The 16,592-nt window shown below is 60.8% G+C and overlaps 1 protein-coding gene across 2 annotated transcripts; it reads right to left on the bottom strand.

Moving 5' to 3' along the window:
* Window positions 1–8: 8 nt before the first annotated feature.
* LRP3 (LDL receptor related protein 3) lies at window positions 9–15,353 on the bottom strand. 2 transcript variants are annotated; one of them, XM_032170387.2, is made up of 7 exons: window positions 14,907–15,353; window positions 12,983–13,030; window positions 5,873–6,011; window positions 4,012–4,226; window positions 2,515–3,631; window positions 2,150–2,282; window positions 9–1,897 (listed from the first exon to the last, which is right to left on the bottom strand). In XM_032170387.2, the coding sequence occupies exons 1-7, from the start codon at window positions 14,977–14,979 to the stop codon at window positions 1,310–1,312; spliced, it is 2,313 nt and encodes a 770-aa protein (XP_032026278.1). In that variant the 5' UTR covers window positions 14,980–15,353; the 3' UTR covers window positions 9–1,309. The 2 variants fall into 2 exon arrangements, with proteins under 2 accessions (XP_032026278.1, XP_032026279.1); XM_032170388.2 differs by lacking the exon at window positions 14,907–15,353 and having other exon boundaries at window positions 1,180–1,897; window positions 5,873–6,046.
* Between the last annotated feature and the right edge of the window lie 1,239 nt (window positions 15,354–16,592).

Below are 16,592 nucleotides of genomic sequence, written 5' to 3'. Positions count from 1 at the left end.
AAGCAGCTGTTTCTGTTTACATGTTGTTTATTGAGGAGGTGTTTTGGCAAAAAAGTTTTGTCTTTTTTTTTTTTTCGGGAAAAAAAAAAAAAAGATACGACTCTTAGAAGCCTGTTTTAAGGAAGCCCTAAAATGTGGACTGGGTTTCCTGTCTTAGCACTGCCCTGCTAGCTTTTCCTGAAAAGGCCTATAAGTAAACAGGGCTGGCTGTTTGCTCGCGCTATGGGGAGTCCCTGATGGGCACAGACGGGAGTGGCTGGGGCATACCTCGGTGGGTGCACACATGTTGCTGGCCAGGAAGATGCCGTGGCAGGCCCTGGAGGAGGCTCTTGACATTAGGGGTCTTTGCTGCTTGACACAGGCACTCCCTACCATGGCACCCAGAGTCCCCCTGCCCTAAAGGGATGTCAAGGATCGGGGAGCAGCTCAGTCCGCCCCTACCCCCAGGCCCCTCGATGCCAGTCTGAGCTCGGCCACCCAGGAGAGCTCCGGGGCTCCCAGCTGGGATTGTCTTTCTTCCCATAAATCACCACAGAGTGAAGGTCAGGACTTCAGAGCCCACAGTCTCACCCTGGCTTACAGGTGGGGAAACTGAGGCCCTGAGATAGGATGGAACAGACATGGCCACTGCTGTTGGTGACTCGGCCTCTCTGTCCCCAGAAAGCACAGAGCAGCATGTCCTGGGGGCTTTGAGGCCTGCAGGGAACTCCAAGGGCTTCCTGTACACCAGGCACACACCCCGGCCCTACCACAGTGCCCAGGAGATTGGACCCTCAGGGAGGGCAAAGGGCGCCTGCCTGGCCAGGGGCATGAGGGTTTGGCAGGAGCTGCCCAACCCAGGTCCTCCAGGGGCCTTGCTGGACAGGAAGAGGGTGAGGCGTGGGCAGAACAGTCACCATGGATGAGACCCAGCGTCCCCATGGCCCGGCCCCATCCTCATGACAACTCCCAGCTCTAGGGGCGGCTGGTGCCACTGCAGGGCAGATGAAGCAAAAAGGCTCTGGTCCCCTGCTTCTCTGGAAATGGGTTCCCAGAATGGAGTCGGGGGACAGAAGTGAGACCCCAGGGTGCTTGTGTACACTGGGACCCTGCAGATGGGCTCACCGCTCCATTCTTCTCCCCCGCTGTTCAGTCCCAGAGCTCCCGCCCACCATGCCCACCAGTGCAGCCAGCTGGCTGAGGGCCCAGCCCCTCCGCTGGGGTCCCCGGAGGGCCTCTCCATAAGAAAGGACGCAGAGGCAGGGTAGAAATGACTGTGTATTCCCTGGTTACAAAGCGGGGCTGTGGCGGTCACCAGCGAGCCCAGCGGTCAACAGACCAACAGGGCTTCATCATCGCTGGCCTCCAGCATTGGGGAGCAGGGGGGCGGGGGGCTCCTGCAGACCCCCAGTGGCTCTGGCGAGTGGGGGCCCAGGGTGCTGCTGGCAGTGGAGGCCTGGGGGTGCGGGTCCTGGGCTGAGCAGAGCTCCCGAGGTGCATCCGCAGGAGCTGGGCCGTCTGCCAGTGGCTCCCTGCAGACCTTTCTGTCCTTGTCCACGGGCCTGCACTCTGGGTCTCGCAGGCCCGAGGGCAAGGGTGGCCCTGAAGGTCCCACCTCCGGTGCACGGCCGGGGGCACTGGGGGGCCCGTCTCCGGCCGCCCTGGTGCTGCCTGTGTCCATGAGCGGTGCTGGGGGGTCAGGGGCAGCCCCTGGAGCAGGCTGGAGGAACCCATCGCCCAGCACGGTCTGTGAGGGGCGTGCTGCGGTCAGCAGTGGGATCTGGCCTCGGGGCGCCCGCGGCCGGTGAAAGAGCTGGTTCCAGAGGCGGCCGAGGCGGCGGCGGGAGGGCCCCCGGCGGGAGGCGTGCCGACGCATCTGTCTCCGCATGGCTGTGCGAAGATTCTGCAGCACAGAGGCCTGTGGGGTGGAGCGGGGTGGGGGTGGGGGATGCGGCTGAGGGGGCAGCCAGGCTGCTCAGGGGCAGGAGTCAGCACACCCCCAAGGGACCTGAGACCCGAGAGACCACCTTGTCCACCCTCCCACCTGGCCATGGGCCCCCAGGTCACCCTGCCCAGGCCTTGCCTCCCGCTCCTGTGACTCCTGGACCAGCCTCCTCCGCACACTGTCCCAAGTGGCCCCGGAGGGGCCTCACGCCCTCCGGGGGCTCACCTGGGACGCACTGTAGACAGGAAAGTCCTCCACGGGTGGAATGAGGCCCTGGGCGATGAGCTGACCATAGGATGGGGGTGCCTCCCGCCGCACGAACTCAGCCTCCAGGCGCGTCATCTGGGTCTCGAAGGCCCTACAGGCAGTGGGCGGAGGGCGACATGGCTGGGCTGCCTGGGACCTGCAGCAGCAACAGGATTCCAGGACTACCCTCCACCCAGACATCCCAAGATGTAGGGACCCCAGCGTGCACCAGGGCAGCCTCCAGGTAGCTAGTCCAGGCCCCCGTTTGCAAACCCACAGCTGCGGGGACAGCAAGCCTGGGCGATGAAGAAGCCCGGTCCCCTGGCTGCGGGCACAGCGCCCACCTGTACTCCTGCGTGCGCAGTGAGTAGAGCTTGAAGGCGCAGCCCAGCGCGATGACCAGCAGCAGGCCGCACACCAGGCTGCCGATGAGCGCCGCCGTGATGACCTTGCGGGGCACGGCGGCCAGGCACCCGTGCTCATCGCTGCCGTCCTGGCAGTCTTCCTGGCCGTCACAGCGCCACGTCTCAAAGATGCACAGGTTGGTACCGCAGTGGAAGGTGCCGGGCTGGCAGGAGAAGCAGTTCTTCTCATCGGCGCCGTCGGGACAGCTTTTCTGGTTGTTGCAGCGGTCCGCAGGCGTGTAGCACAGACCACTGCCACCCTCGCAGGGGTACTGGTCGGGCGGGCAGGCAGGGCAGCCCTGCTCATCTCGGCCGCTGGCACAATGCCACCAGCCATCGCAGCGCTGTGGCTCCGAGAAGCAGCCCTGGTCGCCCGGGCTGCCCCCGTCACTGTCACTACTGCTCCCGCACGGCTGCTCCCAGGGGAGGCAATAGCCCTTCACCTGGTAGGTGGCATTGAAGCCGTGGCCGGCGCTGCGGGCGCGCGCGTGGTAGGCCACGGTGAGGCGGCCCTGGGCGGCCTCCAGGCTCACGGGCCGGTGGTTGCTGCGGTAGGACAGCGTCTGCAGCAAGCGGTCCCCGCGCTCGCCCAGGCCCTCGTATACCTGCACGTAGTCGTCGTAGCCCAGCCGCAGTTCCAGCTGCAGCAGCACCCGCCGGGAGTCCTGTGTGTCCACCAGCCACGTGCAGTGAAGGTCTGAGGGCCCGCGGGCAGCGCCGAACAGGTCTGGGGAGGCAAAGGAGCCATAGAAGCTGCCCAGCCGCCGGCCGCAGGCCAGGTCGGGGCAGCCCGCCTCATCTGAGCCATCGCCACAGTCCTGCAAGCCGTCACAGCGCCGCTCCACAGGCAGGCAGCGCGTGGAGCGAGCCCCGCTGCATGGGAAGGTCCCCCCAGGGCACAGGCTGCCCGGAGGCTCGGAGGCGGGCGCTGAGCAGTTGCCCTCATCAGAGCCGTCTCCACACTCGTCCACCGTGTTGCACTGCCACGGGCCGGGCAGGCACTTGCCGTTGTCACAGCGGAACTCATCTGCCTGGCAGGATGCCTGGCCCAGCTTCCCTGTTGGGTGGAGACGTAGCAGGGCACAGTCAGGAGACAGAAGAGCCTCCCTTCGGCCAGGGGGCCTGGGGCCAAAAGCGGGCAGGTGGTTCCCCATCACTGTGGAAGCAGAGACCCCTCCAACACCAGGGTGGGCTCAGTCCCTGACCTGAGCCTGGGGTTAGGAGTGAGTTCCCACAACTAGCCAAGACTGGGAAGTGGGGCCAGTGACCTTGAGAGGTCCGAGGCATCCACATGCCCAGTCCTGCCACTATCCTGAGATTGACAGGGCAGTCAGGGGACATCCCACAGGGAGCCGGGGCCCTGTGGAGGGTGCTGCCCCTGTGGGTTGGGAGCCTGTGGGCATGCACGGTGTGCTCCTGCCCTGCGGCCGCCATCACCTCGGATATAAGACAGACGGAAGCCTTGGGCCTGGCCGGAGCTGGAGGCGTCCGAGTGGAAGAAAATCCAGACATGGTCGCGGGCAGAGATGAAGGCAGGTGGGATGGCGGAGCCACAGAGGCGGAAGGCCTCCTGGCGGGGCGGGGCTGCTGGGCCCAGCAGGAGCCAGTCCAGGGAGCACTGGTGGGACTCCTCCACATCAAAGTTGCGGAAGCTGTGGGGGGCGCAGAGAAGACCCTGACATGAGGCGGGGTAGGTGGGGCCTCCATGGCCGAGGACCAGCAGGGATTGGTCAGGCTGGAGCCACGGCCAGGACAGCTAGCCCTGTCCCGGCCGGCCGCCCCCACTCCTCATGTTCCAGACTGCTTGGTTCCTCCACTCCCAGCCACTCTGTCCCCACACTGTCCCCATCCAGGTGTGCACGGGAGGCTCCACGAAGAATTGCGACGTCCATGCAGGTCATTTCCAGCTCTGCTGCGGCTCCCCTTCCCTCCACCAGTGCACACGGCACCCCCAGCCCGAAGCCGAAGTGGAGCAGGAAGTCAAGAGCCCCCCACCCCGACACTCTCCCCAAAAAGGCAGAGGCCCAAGGGCCCAGAACCCTCCACCTCGGGACTACTGGGATGGGCCCAGCACGAAGTCCCAGGCATGGGAAGTGAGGGTGAGACTTTGCCCATGGGGCTGGCCCAGGCTGCAGCAGGTTGACAGCTTGTCATCTCCGGAGATACACTGGCCCTGAACCACCTGGCCCTTGGGGAAACTGAGGCACAGAGGCTAGGACAGACCCTGCCCATGCCCATCACATCCTCATGCATTGCAGCTATGGAGTAAGTCAGGGGTTGCGCCTTTTGGGCTCCGGCATTTAGGAAAACTATGGCAGATGGAACCTATAGTGACTCCCCAGCCAAATGTCCCTGTGACCACCCCTGGCCAGGACCACCGCTCACTGCCTGGCCCCCTTTCCCTCTGCATGTCCCTGCAGCTCGAGCACCCGGGCTTTGCCTGATTCACTCCCCTCCCCAAGGCCCCTCCAGAAACCATGCTCTGGGCTCAGTGCCAGCCTGGCCCCCAGCCACCCCTGCAGGACAGAGAGGACACCTCTGCCACCTCAGAGACATCAGACCATGCCCACCAGTCCCAGGCTGTGTTCGCAGTGGCCTGTGTGCTGGCCCTGACTTCCTGGCAGGGCTGAGTGACTGACAGCCCCCACACCCCATGAACGAGGCTCAAACCAGGAAGAGGTCCAGCTTGGGCACCTCGCCAAAGAGGCCCGTGGAGACCCAGAGCACTGGACACACTTGCATGCATGCATTCACATGTGCACATACACGCTTACGGCTCACGCATGGTTACACCTATTATCTTACATGCATGCGCACATACACGCTCTCTGCGCCTTTGCAGGCATGGCTCGTGCACATACATGTGCTCACACATGCAGTCTCTCACATGTGTCCTTTATGTCTCCTCTGACATGGGTTTTTCCATGTACACAAGCACACATGTTCACATACATGCACACACATGCACTCCCACCTACTTACATGTGCTCACATGCATGCACACACCACACACCTGCTCAAATACCTACACATGCCTGCCTCACACATGCACATATCTGCATGCACACACACCTACTCACAAATGTTCACACACGCACACACCCACACACCTGCTCACACATGAGCACTCACACACTCACTCATATGCTCACAAACATGCACATGATCCCACACCTGTTCACACACATGTACACCCTCAGGCATGTGCCCTCCACACCTGCTCACACACACACATTCTCACCCACCCCATGCACGTGGGCCCACGTTGATTCCTTCCGACACCCCCGGGCGCCCCTACCTGATGGTAATCATGTCACCACGGTCGCCCTGGATGTACCAGCTGCAGTTGGTGCCTGGCGGGTAGTTGAGGGGCCAGGCCGGGCTGTAGATGACCCCACGCCGCTCCGTGTGCTGCTCCAGCTTCCCACTGCAGGCCGCTGTCAGGAGAGGAGGCCGAGAAAGGCCAGCCTATCTTTGGTGGGGAAGCGGGTTGCAGTGGGGGGAAGGGGGCTTCAGCACAGGTCTCCCCCATGGTGGGATCGAGGCCAGCCAAGGGTGGCCATGGCCAAGGCCACAACTTGTGACTTCATGGAGGCGGTGTGTATGGGAGGCCAAGGAGGGCCCCCTAGACTTGGGACAGCTGTAGCCCCCAACCCTACACAGTGGGCTACAGCCTAGGTCCTGTCCCCCGCATCTCTGGCAGAGCTGGGAGAAAACCCACCAACAACCCCTCCTGCCAGCCGGCACCTCCAAGGTGTAGCCTTGTGGCCTCGGGTCAGTGGAGAATCCCACACCCCTAGGCCTGCCCAGCCGGCATAGCCCATCCTGTGATGGCCCCCTGCCTGCCTTCCCTGAGGCTTTGCTCACTCAACAAGTATTTACTGAGCACCTACTACGTGCCAAGCATGCATAGTAGGCACACTGAGTAAGGCAGGAATAAGGCCTGCTCTATGGAACTCATAGGCTGGGGGTGGGAGCAGATGGACTTTACACAGAACCCCTCAGTAGAATGAAGATCCTACAACAGGCCTGAAGAGAGGTGGCAAAGTCCAGCTGTGGCTGGAAACGCCACCTGGATCTGATCACACCCTGTGCAGAATTTGGGTTTTATCCTGAGTACAAGTGGAAAGCCACCAAAGGTAGATCTCGGAACCAGGTGAGGAAACAGGCTCAGAGAGGGTCAGCGACTTGCCCGGGGCCACACAGCTAGGGAGGGGCAAAGTCAGGAATCACCGTAGTCCTCTGGGGGCCTCAGCTTCTCACTGCAGCACTGAGCCAGCATGCACTCGTGGAATGCCAACTGTATACCACTCAGGTTGAGCAAAGCATCATGCCCGCCAGCTCAAAGGAGGAGCCCTCCATGTCCAGCCCCATGGGCCTCGCTTTAATCCATCCATTCTCCATGCTCTCTGCTTCTAAACCATCCAGGGCAGCGTGGTGAGCCTGCCCTGCCCCGCTGTGCCCTGGCCCTCCCAGGACCAGGTGGCTGGCCCCTGCATTTGACCACACCTCCCACCCCACAGCACCCTGACCCTTCCCCGTGCTAGTCCATCTGATTCTCATAACAGCCTGAGATGAAGGCAGGGCCCATTTGCAGATGGAAAAACTGAGGCGAGGGATGACCCTTTTCCCGAGCCCAGTGACACTCTCTCCTCACTCTCCCATGGCTGGCCCCTGGCACTGTGACCTTGCAAGCTGAGTTCTCTCTGGTTCTCAGCAAGACTCTGGCACCCAGCTGCAGGAAAGAAAGGAGAGCCCTCTGGCTGCCTCCCATGCTGTTAGGACAAAACCACAATTCACTGCAGCAGCCCCAACCCCCTCCCTGCCCCACACTCTGCCTCATCCCTCCCGTAAACCCTAGCCCCCCAGACCTCTCCGATCTCTCACATTGGAGGGAACTTTGTTCTGGAAGCCCTGGTGGTCCCTAGTGGGTGCTATCCCCACCTTCTTATCCCATTCACGGACTCCTCAGCTTCCACACCCAACTCCAAGGTCCCTTCCCAGGGAAGCCCTCCAGGCTGCCCCCCGCAGAGCTCCAGCCCTCCATCCCTCCCCCCAGCCTCGGCCACAGAGCATTTCCCTTTTGCTGTTGGGACTGATGGATGAACGTCACACAGGCAGGCAGGGCCGTGCCGTGTCCCGGGACCCTGCACGGTGCCTAACGCATGGCAGGTGCTCCACAGATGTGGGTCCCTGAGTGGACGGGTCCATCTGAGGACCTGCTGGGCAGCTGGAGCCATGAGCTGAGAGCTGAAGCCCCTTCCCCCGGGGGCCTACTGGGACCATGAAGGCCCAGGTGAGCCGGGACTGTGACTAATAGGGAGCTGGTAACCCCCATGGACAGTTCATGAGAGCATCAAGGATAAGAACAGAACTCTTGGTCCTAAAGCAAGGCTGGCCACCACCACGTCACCATCAGACCCTTGACAGTCCCGGGTCAGTGAGGTGCAAGCCAGCACCTCTCCACCTGGAACTCATGCATGGCCCTGGGAGGCAGCCCCCACAATGAGCCTCTGACCCTGCCCCAGAAACAGGGTACTGTACACCCTGCTTCCAGCCCGGAAGGCCAGGAGATAAACTATCAGAGAGGAGTCTCAGGGTGCAGCCACCCAAACATGCAAAGTGGCCCCGGCCCCAGCCTGGTTCCCTCTGCCAGGTGAGGCCACTGGCCATGAGGACCTCACAGAGCCCTGAGGTCCTGAACTGGGATTCCTTGGGAGGTGTAGGGTTAAGAAATCCAAAAGAGGCTGGGTGCAGTGGCTCATGCCTGTAGTCCCAGCACTTTGGGAGGCCAAGGTGGGGGGATCATTTGAGGTCAGGAGTTGGAGATCAGCCTGACCAACGTGGCAAAACCCCTTCTCTACTAAAAGTTCAAAAATTAGCCAGGCGTGGTACTGGGCGACTGTGATCCCAGCTATTTGGGAGGCTGAGGCAGGAGAATTGCTTGAACCCAGGAGGTGGATGTTGTGGTGAACCAAGATCACACCACTGCACTCCAGCCTGGGTGACAGAGCAAGACTTTTTCTCCAAAAAAAAAAAAAAGAAGAAGAAGAAGGAAATCCAAAAGAAGAGATCTTTCCCGTTGGAGGGGGCCGAAGAGGAGGTTCCACGGAAGGGAAGGCCCAGTGAGGCTGGGGTGGTATCGTCCCTCACATTCATCTCTAAAGCACATGCTAAGCCAAAGTGTCAGCCTCTGAGTCAGCGTGGCTGGGAACCTCCCATGTTCACCTTTTTGCTGAGGGGTAAAAACCTGTGAGGTCCCCTGTCCTAGAGGACAGGGCCGGGGGCAGGGCAAGGCGCTGTCCATTCCTACCCAGCCCCGGAGGCCTCCCCTAGGGGACAGACACAGACCTGCCCCTCTCCTTGGGGCCCTTGGGGGCCAGGTGTCTCACCCACGCTTTCTGGGAAAAGCCAGGTGTCACCTGCCACCTTTCTCTCTTCCCACTCACCTCAGCCAGAACCCTTCTCCCTCGTAGACCTATGTCTGACCCCTTCATCAGGGGTTGGGAGGCCACCAGCCACATGAGGAGCAGAGGAAGGGACAACTGCCAGCTGCTCTGCCTCTCAGCAAAACCCTGACAATGGGTGCCTCCCAACAGCCTCGCCCCTGGGGGCCCTCTGGAAATTTCCACATCAGGGAAACTTGGTTAAACTGTTTGCTTTTCTCCAAAGAGGGTTGGCAGAGACTATGGTGGGTGCAGCAGCAGCCCAGCCTCATGCAGAGGGGATGTGAGGCAGGAGGGAGGCTGGGCTCTGTGCAGGGAGCTGCAAGTTCTAGGCAGGGATTCCTTTTTTTTTTTTTTTTCTGAGACAAGATCTTGCTCTGTCTCCCAGGCTGGAGTGCAGTGGTGCGATCACAGCTCACTGCAGCCTCAACTTCCAGGCTCAAGTGATGCTCCCACCTCAGCCTCCCAAAGTGCTGAGACTACAGGTGTACCCCACCATGCCCAGCCTAGGCAAGAACCCTGCTTGACCTGAAGCAGACGTGCATGTGGTGGGGGACGGAGTCGGGGTTGCCAATGAGGAGGGGGATTTCCAGGAATGCCCCGTGGAGGTGAGGTTCATGACAGGCTGTGTAGCAGCAGGCAGGCAGTGAGGGGAGATGGGAGGACTGCATGATTTGCGGGATAATGGGGAAGAGGGAGGGGTTCGGAGGTGTTGGGGGCTGTCCAGAGGTCTGTCTGAGCTTTAGCTGGAGGTGACCTGCCTTCTCTCAGGCAGAAGATGGCCTGGGCCCTCGGAGCCACGGTGGCCCACACAAGTGGGAAGGAATGACCGGGCACTTTCGGGCCAGTGTCCTTTCCTGGTCCAAAGAGTCATCGAATATTCCTGAGAGGACACTGCAAAGCCTGAGGAAGCACAATTTGCAGATCCAATTTCCAAAGTTGATCAATACCCCCGCCAACCTGCCTGGTGTAATCCGACGATGGGGAGCTGGGAGTCCCACCCCAGACGTGCCAGGGAAGCTGCCAGCTGCCTGCAAACTGCATGAAGCCCCTGTCCAGGCCCTCCCCGTTGGGGCCACAGTAGCTTCAGGGCTGAGCCCAGAGGCCGGGGGGATGCAGGAGGTGTTCTGACCAGTCAGGGCCCGACATAGCTGGGCTTAGGATGGGGTTTGCTGAGGGGTAAAAACCTGTGAGGTCCCCAGGCAGCCCTGCCAGACCCTCTGGAGCAACTGAGCCTAGTGAGGGTGGAGAAGGGGCCGGGGGAATGTTTCCCAATCCAGGGTCCCACACAGCAGGAATCCCAGGGAAAGCCCTGGAAATGCAGAATCACGGAGCCATGGTGGGAGGTGGGTACCTTGGGCCACCTGCAGGTGGTCAGTAATGCTGGAGGTGTCAGAAGTGGACTCTAGGACAGCTAGGGTCCCAGACCACCACCCATGGCGCTGCGCACTGGGCATGCAGCTCCCATCAGAGGGCACCAGGGGTGAACAGCAGCCCCTGGAGTTTGGCAACGTGGACCCTGCTGGGGCCTGAGGTCTTGACAGCTAAGGACAACCAAACACAAGGACCTGGACAGTGTCCTCCTCGCCCAAGCTCCATGAGTGGCCCTAGTCCCCGGGGAAGCACTTTTCTAAAAGTGGAGTATATGCACGTTTGGGGTAACACACCCACCAGCAGGAGGGTGTCCTGGGGCTCACATTCATAAGCTGTGACACCCTCATTCCCCCTTCCCCTGACTCTACCACGGCCACAGACATCTGACCCAGGCTGGGCCAGTCAGCCTTTTCCTGGAAATTGGGATGGGAGACTGGGCCACCATCAGTTGTGTGGACCAGGACAGCAGACAGGGCTGGGGCTAGGTCAGCGCTGAGCAAGGCCCCACCCTGGGCCAGCCCGAAGCATCAGAGGAGGCTGGGCTCCTGAGAGCACAGTTCAGGGCAGAGAGAGAGGGAGAGGCCCAAGCCTGCCAGAGGAGCCAGTGAGCACAGCTTCTGTGCACCCTGGGCCTCCCCCTCGATCACAGCAGGGGTCCCGCTGCCTGACGGCTCTGGGTCCTTTCTCCAGCAAGCCGGGCCCTGCACAGAACTAGAAACCCAGGCACCTCCTGCCCCACCGAGCAGAGCAGCAGGCAACAAACAAGTCAGAGGCCCCCATTGTTCTCCCTGGCTGCACCTTGACCTCAGGTTTTGGTTTTTGTTTTACAGACAGGGTCTCGCTCTGTCACCCAGGCTGGAACACAGTGGAGCCATCATAGCCCACTACAATCTCAAACTCCTGGGCTCAAGCAATCATCCTGCCTCAGTCTCCCCAGTAGCTAAGACTACAGGCACATGCCACCATGCCCAGCTAATTTTCAGATTTTTTTTGTAGAGATGGAGTTTCACCATTTTGCTCAGGCTGGTCTCAAACTCCAGGGCTCAAGTATTCTCTTGCCTCAGCCTCTCAAAGTGCTGGTATTACAGGCATGAGCCACCACACCCAACCAGACTTAACATTTTTATGGAAATACTTATGCTTACTTTAATACCTTTTTATGGGTTGTTGGAAATGGCACTATATAGGCAGAATTAGCAAGAGATGCAGAGGTCTATGGGGGCTTATCAATGATAGAACAGGCTCCCTGAGTCCCCTCTCAGACTCTCCAGGTGGCACTGACGGCCCCGAGGGGCCTGGGCTTATCCACTTGCCAACCTCAGCAGCCCCTTACCTCCAGTAGTAGAGGATGGATGGGCTTGGCCGCCCCTCCAGCTCTTGATGGTCTTTGCTGTCCTGGGGACTAGGCTGGAGCTTAAAGACAGCCAGCGGCTGGACAGACCCATGCCAACAGGTAGAGGCAGGGGCAGCGTGCTCAGTGTCCTCTTGGATTCTGTATGTACTTTTGGCCAAAATGTTTACCTCTCTCTTGCAAGCCAGCTGCCTGAAACTCACCTTTCACGTGTCGCTGATGCAAGGCCACGCCCTCCACCCACCTTCTTATCTAACCTCCCACACCAAGCCAATATCTTCCCTGCCCTGAAGCACCCCCAGACCCGCTACCAGGCAACCAGTGGGCACCCCCATAGCCCAAGCCCAGCAGAATGACTCAATCCTAAACTGTTTACTCTGCCGTGCTTTGACTTTCTTTTTTTTTTTTTTTTTAAGAGACAGAGTCTTGCTCTGTTGCCCAGGCTGGAGTACAGTGGTGTGATCTCAGTCACTGCAACCTCTGCCTCCCAGGTTCAAGCGATTCTCCTGCCTCAGTCTCCCGAGTAGATGGGATTATAGCTACCTTTTAGTAGAGGTGGGGTTTCACCATGATAGCCAGGCTGGTCTCCAACTCCTAAGCTCACTCAATCTGCCCACCTCTGCTCACCTCCCAAAGTGCTGGGATCACAGGCATGAGCCACAGCACCTGGATGTCGTGACTTTCCCGTGGAAGCTGTGATGCAGCTTCTAACTTACACCTTTCTTCCACCCCACTCCTGCTTGTCCAAATCTAGTAATTCCCAGGTGGCCCTGCATGGTGTGGCATGTCCCCTCCTTTCAAGAAAATTAATAAAGCCTTCTTTCCCTGGCATGGGCCTCTCTGTGTCATCCCTCAGTCATACCCCTATAAATTAAATCCTGGGAAGCCCACGGCCTGCGTGAGGCACAACATGTCAATTCCACGGGACCCTCGGCAGCTTGCTGGTGGTATAAAGCCACCATGTGCCAGGCACCGCACTAAGAGCTTGCCTCACTGGCTCATGGAATACTAAGAGCCAGGTTTTGAGCAGACCTTGTTATTTCACCCACTTTACAGATGAGGAAGCTGAGGCTCAGACAAGTTGAAGCCTGTCCAAAGCCAAACAGCTCCTTTGTGATGTAGAAAAGATGCACACAGGAACTCGGGGTAGTGCCAGGACCCTGAAGGCCTGTCCTCAGGGACCACTCACCCAAAAGGGACCGAAGGAGTGGAGCAAGGAGAGAAAGTGCTTACTTACCTAAGGCAGGAACTGCACTGCTGAGTCTCCCGGTGAGAAAGATGTTCACTGTGGGAGATACAATGAAAGGGTCAGGGGTCCCACATACCTGCTGGGGACCAGCAGCAGCCCATGAGGGACACCACAGCTAAACCCAAGGCTGGCCCGCTGGTCCCCTTCCTCTTACAGGGCAAGGCCCAGAGCGCAGCCCAAGACTGCCCATCAAAAGGGCCCCTACCACCTCACCCTCACCTCCCTGCCTCCATGTTCTGTTATCCAGGCTGAAGTGCATAGCTCACTGCAGCTTCAAACTCCTGGGCTCAAGCAATCCTCCCACCTGAGCCTCCCAAGTAGCTGGAACTACAGGTGTGCACCACTATGCCTGGTTATTTTGTTATTTTTTATTTTTGTAGAGATGAGGTCTCACTGTGTTGCTCAGACTGGTCTCAAGCTCCTGGCCTCAAGCAATTCTCTTGCCTTGGTCTCCCAAAGTGCTGGGATTACAGGCACCTGCCACTGTGCCCTGGCCTGCTGCTACAACTTTGAAGGGCTTCCCCCTCCAAGGGGCTTTGCTCGCCCAGCAGCAGCAGGGGCAGGAGGGGAGGCAGTTCTGATAATCCCCATTTACAGGGCACGCAGCTGGTGACGGAACCATCCTCTTTCCCCGTGCCACGCTGACCTTCAGAAGGAAAGCAAAACTCCCCAGCCATCCCTCAAGCGCCCACCTCCATGGGGTTTGGCCCTTACTTTCACCTTCTGCTCTGGCCCCCGGGGGTTACGGGCCCAGAGTCGGGGGGGTGGGGGGAAGCCCGACTTCTTGGGGTTCAGGATGCGGGTCAGATCCCGCCTGGCCAGGAAGCAGGAACCGCTGCCCCCACCCAGGACACCCAAGCCCCCTGGACAGAGCCAGGCCAAAGCTCCTGAGCACGGAGCGCCTCTTCCTCTGCCCTGCTCACCAGGGATGCCAGCACCCAGCAGCTCAGAGCCCAGCACACATGACCCCACACCGAGGTTGGGGTGGGCACGCTGGGGTTACACCCTCAATGCTCCCCAATGGCACATTCCCATTAAGCCAGGCTCACAGAGCTGGGGCACGGGCCTGCCCGAGCCTCGGAGCTCCCTGAGGCCTGGGGGTGATTACTTTGTCATTTCAGTGGCTTCAGCAAATCTGTCAGGTTACAGAGCCCTCACTGGTGACATCACAGGGTGTCCCCTAATGACCCCCAGTTCTTATAATGGCCTCCCTCCTTCATCACAGTAAATAAAGGAGCCATGTGGGTTGGGGATTTAACTCCTTCTCCTCTCGCCTACACAGAGCGCTGGAAAGCTGGACAGAAAAACTCCCGGACAGGGCGGGAGCCCCTCCCACCCCATGCCTGGCCTTGACTGGTCCCTGGCCCAACCCAAGCACCCTCCTAAACTGAACAGGCCTGCCTGGGGGCTGAGAGACACAAAGGGAAAACAGGAGTCCCCTGGAAGCCGCCTCCACACTGGCACCCTCCTCCAGCCCTGCCCCGCACTCCGAGTCCCCATCTGCGGCTTACACCAGCCCCTACCCCAACTCCGGGCCGGAAACAGTTTCTTCTTCAGGGGACAGCCGGCCTGGCCTTTGTCCCCAGCTCCCGGGGCCCCCTCGCCTCCAGGCTCAGCGTGGGCGGGCGGGGTTGAAGGCTGCCGCCTGCACGAAGGGCCGCCTGCCAGCGCTCAGCCCGGGCTCCGGGCGCTACTCCGAGCGGGGAGGGAGCCGAGGCTGCGCCACCAGAGTCGCCCTCCCAGGCCCGGGGCCAGGCGGGCAAGCGGTGCTGGCCGCTCTCTGGGCCTCCGCGCGGGAGCCACTGCGGTGCGGGTCCTCGGGATGCCGCGGCCGGAGAGGGGGTCGGTCAGGGCGCGGCGCGGACTGCCACGCGGGGGACCCGGACCTGCCCGGCCCGCGCGGCCCACTCACCCAGACAGACGACGGCCAGCTGCGCCCTGGCGCCCGGCGCGCCCTCCAGCCCCGCGGCCGCGCGCTTCTCCATGCCGGGCCCGGCCGCCCGCGGGCGCCGCCTCCTGCCCCCAAGCTCCGGCTCCGGTTCCGGCTGCGGCTCTGGCTCTGGTTGCGGCTCGGGCTCCGGCTGGCGTGGCTGCTGCGGTCCGGGTGCAGGCGGCGGCTCCCAAGGCGTCTTTGTGCGGTGGCGGTGCAGGCCCGTAGCGCGCGCGGGGCCACATCGGCCGCGGCGTCACGGGCCCCGCGGGGGCTCAGCGGCGGCCGCCAGGGAAGACCCCCGCCCGCCGCTGCCCCCGCGCCCCGGGTGGCCTGGGACCCCGGCCACATCCCCAACCCACCCCCCGGCCCCGCTGCGCCCAGCCCGCCCGGCCGGGTGCCGCCGGTGGAGCGTCCGTGGGTCTGTCAGTCCTCCCGCCCGGCCCCTCGCCCGCGCCCGGAGCCTGGAGGCCGCGCTGCGCCAGCCACGTGACGCGCCCGCCGAGCCGCAGTGGCGCTGGCTGGGCGGGCGGAGGCGGCTGGGGCGGGCCGGGGGCGCACGCCCCGCCTCGGGGTGCTGGACAGCTCTACGCACTAGCCCCGCCCCGCCCGCGCTCCAGCCCAGCGCTCCAGGCAGCGGGTGCTCGCCTGGCCTCCTCCCGGGCCCACGAATTGATCCCTCCTGGAGCCGGCTGTGCTGGGGAGGGCCGGGGAGCGAGGATTGGGAAAAGGTGGGAGAGGGAGGGCTGCTTAGGGGACCTCATAGGGGCGGCACAAGGCTAAGGCCTGTCTTCTTCGCATGGTGTCCCTGTTCCTGCCCCTCCGCTTCTTTCATTTGCCACAGTCCAAGTGCCCTGTCACGTCTCTAAGAGGAACCCCCTGTGCCGAGCAAGACCTGTTAGAGGACATTGGTGAACACTCCAGAGGCCTCTGGAGATCTCCCAGGGCCCCCTGAGCCCACCCTGTTACCCACTATCCTCGTGAGGCTGGGGACTTGGGAGGAGGCCTGCTTCTTAAGCTGGGGGTGCCCTCTGGAGAGCTGCCCACCAAGAGGTTGAGTCCAATGAGGCAGGAACCGGGAGAGAGGGGGGGAAGGTTTGAGAAGGCCATTTAGGGCCAAGACGGATGTGAAATCAGAGGTCCCCAAAGTCTCCATGGCACAGCGGGGCCACCAACCTGAGCTGAGGCTCCCAACCCTTTTCTAACACCCGCAGACCCTCATTTGATATTCTCTGTTTATGGAGAGAAGGTTGAGAGAAACTGATGGTCCGTTAGCCAAAGTGTAGACCAGTCACTCACTCACTCACTCACTCGCACTTCGCAGGTTGATTGGATTTTAATAAAAAACGGGGGGAAGAAAAATCCTTTTAGTTTTTCTGGATTTTCTTATTCTCTCTCTTCTAATTCCTTTGGTGATTTTTCCAAAGCAGACTTCTTAGGAAATGTATTAAAGGATGTAAGAATCAAATAACAAGATACATTACAGATTGACGGCATAGAGCTCTAGCCTATGTGTAATTTGGTTTCAGAATTTCCTCAGACTGCTGACTGCGGAAGAGCAGGCATTTATTTACGCATGGCAAAAACGCTCAACAGGGGCAGGGGCAATGGTAGGGTGGATCTGCGGTTTGTTTGTTTGTTTGTTGTTGTTGTTGTTGTTGCTGCTGC

Source organism: Hylobates moloch, unplaced genomic scaffold (assembly GCF_009828535.3).
Source record: "Hylobates moloch isolate HMO894 unplaced genomic scaffold, HMol_V3 SCAFFOLD_12, whole genome shotgun sequence".
In the NCBI taxonomy this organism is placed as follows: Eukaryota; Metazoa; Chordata; class Mammalia; order Primates; family Hylobatidae; genus Hylobates; species Hylobates moloch.
The sequence above is the reverse complement of the archived record's forward strand: the minus strand, read 5'-3'. Positions and strand labels throughout refer to the sequence as shown.

Coding starts and splice junctions, on each gene's coding strand:
- LRP3 (XM_032170387.2), bottom strand. CDS start 14,979: ATGGAGAAGCGCGCGGCCGCGGGGCTGGAGGGCGCGCCGGGCGCCAGG. Junction 3,632..4,011: donor CCGTCTGTCTTATATCCGAG/GTGATGGCGGCC, acceptor TCCACCCAACAG/GGAAGCTGGGCCAGGCATCC. Junction 1,898..2,149: donor CTGTCTACAGTGCGTCCCAG/GTGAGCCCCCGG, acceptor TCCACCCCACAG/GCCTCTGTGCTGCAGAATCT.